At 27.7% G+C, this 8,039-nt stretch overlaps 1 protein-coding gene across 2 annotated transcripts; it reads right to left on the bottom strand.

Moving 5' to 3' along the window:
• Nucleotides 1-293: 293 nt before the first annotated feature.
• Nucleotides 294-3,519, bottom strand: LOC120069977 (salicylate carboxymethyltransferase-like). Of its 2 annotated transcripts, none has more exons than XM_039021824.2 (4): nucleotides 3,359-3,519; nucleotides 2,223-2,627; nucleotides 1,869-2,126; nucleotides 294-932 (listed from the first exon to the last, which is right to left on the bottom strand). In XM_039021824.2, exons 1-4 carry the CDS (start codon nucleotides 3,431-3,433, stop codon nucleotides 576-578), a joined length of 1,095 nt encoding a protein of 364 aa, XP_038877752.2. In that variant the 5' UTR covers nucleotides 3,434-3,519; the 3' UTR covers nucleotides 294-575. The 2 variants fall into 2 exon arrangements, with proteins under 2 accessions (XP_038877752.2, XP_038877753.2); XM_039021825.2 differs by having other exon boundaries at nucleotides 2,223-2,621; nucleotides 3,359-3,511.
• Nucleotides 3,520-8,039: the final 4,520 nt, after the last annotated feature.

Raw genomic sequence — 8,039 nt, forward strand, 5'->3', positions numbered from 1 at the left:
TTTTGTAAGGGATTATTCTATGGAAACTTGCTTTTCTTAACTAAAAGTTTTAATCTTTCAAACTAAACAACATTTTTACCATCTACTTTTTTTTTTTTTTTACTTCTTTCTTATTTTTTTAAACTTATAAATGGAGGATCCCACGTAATTAAATTATCATTTTTTTCTCTCACTCGATTGCCATGGATGTAATTTTACCTTTATCTAACACAACTTTTTGAAAAACATAGAAACAAAAATGTAGATTTAGAAAATTTAGGGACCAACATGGCCTATAAGTCAAAACTCAAAAATTAAAAAGGTAACTTTCATGATAATAAAAATACTAGATAAAACAATACATAAATATGTCAATTTGGACCTAGCTCAACTGACATAAATTTTCATACAAAATTAATAACAATAATAACATAAATACATTTTCCAATTCTTTTAAAAGTTTGCATTAATCTTCTAATTAATCCAGGTAAATTGTGGCTGACTTGATAATTTAACAATAGCTACACTATTCCTTTTACAAGCATGTCTTCATACAACCAAATAACACATAGTATCATCTTTTGTTTCCCATCATTTTATATTTTAGTAAGGGAAATAGTGAGGTTTGTAAATTCAATCTTTTTCTTGGACATCTCATTCCTAACAATTTTTCTATACCTTTGAAATACTTCTTCCACAATGGCTTCTCCAAAATGAGGAATCATAAGTGATTCAGTCACAGATCTAATGCATTTTGCAATATTATAACTGCTATCAACATACACGTTTGATCCATCAAATTCAGTATTGTAGAAATCCCAATCAATTCTTGAGACTCCAAGTTCATTGATGATGAAACTTCCTTCTTCTAAAACCTCTGCTCTGACTTCCTCTGGACATGGCATGAAGTTTGGGATATTGAACCTATGAACTTTCTCCTCTTCCACAATCCCCTGCAAATCATAATACAACAAAGAAAAATGGAAAAAATACATTTTTTGTCCCAAATGTTTTGTTTAGATTGCATTTCGGAACTAGAGTTTTTCAAACTCAGCAAGTTTACCCTGAGGTTTGATTTTGGTAACAACCTTGATTGTTCCTCCATCAGTTGTTTTTGTGACGTCTATGTTTTTATTAAAATTGGGATAATTCCTCCGTGTGGCAGTAGACGGCAATTGGTGGTAGTGACATCCATGAGAGGGAGAAGGTTTGAAGAAGGGAGGGTGAGAGAACATATATATACACACACACATCAACTTTCTATAACGGAATTAACCGAAAAAATCGACAGAGCTGTTGAAATATAAACTTTGGGTAAGAAAATATTTGGGCCTAGTCCAAAACAAAAGACCAATTTGACAATTTCTAGAAGCATTAAGTATTAGAGTATTCTAGATAAATAACTTGCAGGAGATACTTAGAGTATAGTGTAAACTAATCTAGAATATATGAGAAAAATATGTAATTGTAAAGAATGGTTTAGAAAGACATTAGTAGTCATTAGACCATGAATGTGTTGGCAATATCCTAGTCATAAATGTAGGAAAGTTAATTAATATAAATAGGAGGGATGTCTTAGAGGTTATATAAAGCCAAAAAAATAGAAGCGATCAATAACGCAAGTAAACTCCTTCTGATACCTTTCTTTGAAAATTAGCTCTAACCTCCAAGAGTTTCTTTCCAACAAGAAGGACCAATGTGCTACCAAAAGGAACAATCAGAGTATACGTGAAATTGTTAAGTTTGAAAACTAAGGGACCCAAATGCAACCTAAACGAAACTTCAGAGACCAAAAGTGTATTTTTTCCCAAAAAAAAAAGTTTATTACATTTGGCAATTTTATTAGTGAAGAGAATATAATATATTTTTAGAAAGGTTTTGTATTTCACCTCATCAACCATGTTATTGAGAGCCATATTCAAAAGTGTAAAAGCATGACAATAGTCATTGTTTGATGGATATTCATCTCTTCTTCCTAGTATTGTAAGAACCATGCGTCCACCAGCTATTACTTCTTCTCCACGACACTTTAAAAAAAGTGAAAAATCCTTTTGAAATTGCCTATAATATCCTTCAATCACATCCTTTGGACTTGTACTGTCTATGAATATATTCCCTTTATTCATTATCTCCATTCTTTTAGGAACCTACACATTAATTCAATTTTCATATAGTTAATAATAATTCCAACTGTTGGGTTTTTTTTTTTTTTTTTCAATAGAGAATAAGATTTTAAAAATTACCTGAGAAAGCCACTGAAGACTGTAAGAAGAATGAACAAAATGCAAGGTGTTTTTGGGGAAAAGCCTGCCATAAAAAGAACCTGGCACCCCATTGAAGAAACAATCTCCAAAATCAGCTCCAATTTCGGTCTTCAAATCTCCCAAAAAATTTGGCAATGATCTAAAAATGACATTGAAATCATTCGTAGGGAGATCGTTGAGGAAGATTTGATATTGGAATGGTTTATTATGGTCTTTATGAAATAGTTCAATTTGTTTGATTAATTTGGAGACAATCATAAGGGTATTTGGTCCTGAAGAACATCCCAAGTCTGCTATTGTTAAAGTGGTTGGAATGTTCAGAGTATTGCACAAGTCTTCGATGGCTTCCTTTATGATTGGCCACGCTATGGATATTGCCTTTCGCTATAAGATTGTCAAAAGTAAGTGTAGCTCTGTGATAATTGATAATACTCGTTTTATTGATTCGACGAATCATGAAAAAAAAATTTAATTCCAAAGTTTCTGTTAGTTGGTCTTTAAAATTTTTAAAGTATCTAATAAAATTATTTAAACTTTTGATTTTTGTCTAAATAAGTCCATGAAAAAATTTTAAAATCTTAAAAATTAATTACTTTATTAATATAAAATGCAAATTTTATATCTAATTGAAATTATGATCCTTCAATGAATTTTTTAGATCAAATAAACATTTAATAAACATTTAATATCGCTAACAAGAACATAGTTCAATTGGCATGCTTAATAAAATAATTCTTGTTCTGAAAAAAGGGATTGTGCTTAATAAAATAATTCTTGTTCTGAAAAAAGGGATTGAATATACACAAAAGCTTATATATATATATATATGATACAAGCAACCAAAATCATTTTAAAAAATATGTACAATAAAAAGAATGACAAAAGGAAAGAAAATTGAAGAAAAACTAGCATCAAATAAGGACGAAAAAAAAAAAAAAAGCAACACAGTCAATTCCAACTTTCCATAAACAACTTGTTTGAGATAATGATGATGAAATGAAATGGAAGAACACAAAATATATTTTTTAAAAAAAAAAAGAAAGAAAGAAAGAAAGAAAGAAACAAAAAGAGTGAAAAAGGGAAGTGAGTGAGTTTATAAAAGTAAAAGAGAAGACCTGAAGTAAGGAGTTTTTGGCATAGCTTTTTTCTCCAACTCCTGAATTCATATGAAGTATTTTTGAAACCTCCATTTTTATCTCTCTTCTTCTCTTTGGATATATTTCTCCATCGAGGAAGGGACCCTTTATTTATAGCTCTATTTCTTCGCCTTTCATCTACCCACGTTTTAAATTTGGATCTTTTTTCAGATAGAAGTTACCAAAATCAAGCATTTTTCATTAAAGTAAATATAGATTTTTGGATTGATACACTACTTATATATACATGATACATATGATATATTTTACACACTATTGATACAATATTGATATACACTTGATATACATAATAATTATGCATTTGACAGATAAATTGCTGATAAATTTGTCAACCATTCACTTCTTTACACTACAAAAAATCACCTCTTTCCCGATGCTTCAAATCGCCGGAAAATGATAACAAAAAAAAAATGCGTCAGAAGATCCACTCCAGACGACAAAATTGGAGTTCTTCTTCTTTGCAGCAACAAGCCCACTCCCAACATTACTCTTTCACACTGGCATTTATTCACACCCTCTGTCGCCGCCCACTGCTCCACCTCGCTGTAGTTTACCTTCGTAGACGGCTGCATTTTAACTAGCTAGTTCCAAATGTCAAATTTAAATTTAGTTAAAAATACAGATACTAAAACTAAACAGATTGGAAATAGAGATAATAATAGTATTTTAAACGATTAATAATTAGAAAAGGCATATGTATAACATGCATGTCAATCAATAAAGTGTCTCAAGATAACTCAGAGAGTACATACCACACAAACTCACAAAGTGCCAACAGATCCACAACTTTTGGTACTCTTCCTTGTAAGCCCTCCTAATTTAATTTATTTGCACATAATTTCCCTCCATTCAATCTTGTGGCCTGAAAATTATAAATATTCTAATCTAATTTCTATATCTGATACAAATCCATGCCACAACGTGCTAAAAAATTAGAGGGGGTTAGAGGATCAAGAAGATGAAGAAATCTTATCAGAAAAACTTTAGGGTTTTGAAGAAGAAGATAAAAAAAACATTGGAATTTGAAATTATTACGCATTAAAATTCAGAATATTTGTATGGATGCGTCAAAAATTGAGTCCAAAATGATAAATGACCCAATTTTTTTTTTGAAAAATGTCAAATGACCTTCTGCTGATGTCATAGATGAGTGAAATTACGAATTTATGAATTATGTAGTTAACCTTGACTATATTACACTAAATTAGCATGCTTTTTATCTTTATAACATCGTTGTATTTATAGTTGAAAGTACAGTTGTTTCACTCACGCCAAATGGTCCATAGCACAGCAACTGTGGAGTTGAAGATAATGTTGGTTTCTTTGGTATATGTTTATTAAATTGATATATGAATACAGCTGAATAATAACCAATAATCATTCCATTGCATTATTGCTAAAGCTTGTCTTACATAAAACTACAAAATAACATCTTCTTTTTAATTTCCAATTATTCTTTATTTTAATAAAGTGTAATGGTGAGGTTTGTAAACTCAATTTATTTTTGACACCTCATCCTTAGCAATTTACCATACATGCAAAATAGTTTTTAAACAATGGCTTTCTTCAAAGTCGGAACTAAAAGTGGTTCATTCACATAATAAAGTTTGTAATATTATAATGGCTATCAACAACATATATGTGATCCGTCAAATTTAATTCTTGAGAGTTTAAGTTCATTAACGATAAAACTTCCTTTTTTTTAAAGTCTCTACTCTTACTTTCTCTAGACTTGGCATGAACTTTGGGATATTGAATCTATCAATTTTCTTTTCTTTTAAAATCACCTTTAATAATGATTAATGATAAAAAAAAAAAAAAAAAAATTGTATTAAATTTCATTTGTACAATTTTATTAGTGAAAAATATATATAATATTTTAGAAGGGTATTATTTTATTTCAACTATGCAAACATGTTATTGAGAGCTAAATTCAAAAATATAAAAGCGTGACAATGATCTTTGTGTTGATCATTGATGGATATTCATATCACTTCTTCCTAAATATGATAAGAATCATTCATCCACCATCCACCACCCACCACTTAGAATAATGAATAATCTTTTTGAAATTGTCCGTAAAAGCCATCAATCAAGGACTTGTACAGTATATGGATATGTTTTTTTTTTTTTGTTTTTTTTTATCTCCATCCCTTTAGTATGCATTGAATTTTTTTTTGTTAAATTAAAGTAAATGGGTTACGATAAATTTGTAAATGGCTCAACAAATAGAAAATTAATATTAATTTGAGAGAAAATGACATTTAAAGATGTTCATGGGATGGGCAAGCTAGAGATGACTTTTCCTTCTCCCATTCTTGATCCCCTTTTCATTTTTCATTCCCACGAATTTTCTTTAATTTATTTTGCAGGAATCCGTTAGTGGGATTTCGTCCAAGGAATTTATAGGCATCAAAGATCTCCACGAAAAGTTATCACCATCTATTTTTTGAAATAAAAAAGTGGATTAAATATAATTATATCTATATAAAAGTTTAAATTATATAGTTAAGTTTTCAGTATAGATTTTCATGTAAAAATCAATTCTACATAAATACCTTGAAATTAAAGATAAATGGCTTAAACCTCCTAGTTCGATCAAATAGTTATATATCAATTAGTCAATGTATATAATCCAAATGTTCAAATATACATCAAATATCTTGGTTGTTAAACCATAAATCTTTATTTGAATATAATAATAAAAACGATAATAAATAATTTGAATATCTAGTTTTGTAAAAGGAAAAAAGAAAATCTTTTAATTAACTACAACTTGGGAATTTTTTTTACCAATACCAAATCTTGATTTTTATAAAATATTATTAACAAAAAGTATAAGAAGATGAATTACAATATATCCAATCATATGAATACATATCAAACGATTCACTAAATTAAATTAAATTTCATTTGTAAAATTTTATGAATAAAAAAAATGAAATATTGTAGAAGGTTTATAATTAAATTCCATATCCTACTTCAATTAGTTTTGCTCTCATTGGTTCAGATGTCTCTCGTCACATCCATCATATTTGTGACTTGTGATTTCACAATTTAAAATTTCATTTAAAAAATATTTTTGTAGATATTGATTGTATATATACAATTTCGCACACCTTTGTATAATAATGTACATTTTTCATCATTTAGTTTTAATTATTTCAACTTAAAAGATAATAACACGATGACAATTACATCTTAGCCGCTTCTAAATTCCATTTTTAAATATTTCAGTGACGTCTAAAATCTAATTGATGATCAAACCCTTATCTGCCAAATTCACAATTCATGGCTATGAAATAATATTGATAATTTCAAAAAGAAAAGCAATCAATCAGCTCATTTCCCAAAGTACTTAAAGCTGATTCATTTATTAGAGACCATAGAAAGAAGCTTTAGATGGACAGGTTGGTCCCTCTTCCCCGTAAGTCCCACATAGTTTGTTGCAACGGACATGGAAATAGTGCGTCATTTGGCGTTTTAATTTGGAAAATTGGCTCATTTTTCAAAAAGATTGTCATAGAAAGAAATTTTCAAATATCATGAAATCCAGCTGAGATTTAATCTGCTATTTATGAATTTCGTCCGATATTTATAAATTCGGCCGAAATTTATGATTTCTAGCCAACATTTCGATGTGATTCATGATTTCTGTTTGGGATTTTTACATAAAAAAAATCATGTTTACAGGTTGTATATTTTAAAAACATCTTTAAATTTTATTTTTTTAAAACAAAAATCGAATATTATTTTTAGATAAATTCATCATTTTTTATTATTTTTATTTCTGATTTTTATATATGTTTTTCTATTTTCAAAACTTTATTAATGATAACTCCACTTGTTATGAGAGAATATTCATTTAATATAGTTTTTTCATTAAATGGAGAGAATATATTTATTTGTTGAATTTTTTTTTTATTTAATTTAATTTGTGAGAGAAAATATATTTAATTAATTTTTTCTATTTTCATTGGTTTATTTATTTATTTATTTGCGGATTCATGGTTATTTAAAATATAATTCAGTATATTTTGTTAGAAATTTGAAAATATTCTAACTAATATAATATAAATTCAATGCTGGACATAAATCATCATTTATTATGGAGAGAGAAAATACATTTATTATGATTTTTTTTTCCTTTTTTGATCACAGAGATCAAATGTATTTAATATATTTGTTTCAATTTTTATTTGGGGAAAGAAAATGACATTTAATATGATTTTATTTTTCATTTCGTTTTTCATGTTGATTTTTGTTATTATGTGAAATATTTCATTGTTTCTTCACTTGTACATGTAATATATTCTATTGTTTATTTGTACATATCAATTTATTAAGTTTTTTTTTATGGATTAATGATTATTCTAAATATACCTTAAAACATTTCGACGGATTCGTAATTATTTTAAATATACCTTTGGAACATTTTGTTAGATATTTGAAAATATTCTAATATGAAATATACGACCATTTATAAATTAAATATTAACTCAATGCTTGATATAAATCACAATATAAACCAATATATGAAATATACTACAGTACATAAATCTTCATAAATTTCATTTACACCACGATATATATGTATATATATCATAATATAATAAGTCTTAGTAAAAAAACACTTGTT

The sequence above is a fragment of the Benincasa hispida genome, chromosome 3, assembly GCF_027475165.1.
Source record: "Benincasa hispida cultivar pf3 chromosome 3, pf3_genome.v1.1, whole genome shotgun sequence".
Lineage (NCBI taxonomy): Eukaryota > Viridiplantae > Streptophyta > Magnoliopsida > Cucurbitales > Cucurbitaceae > Benincasa > Benincasa hispida.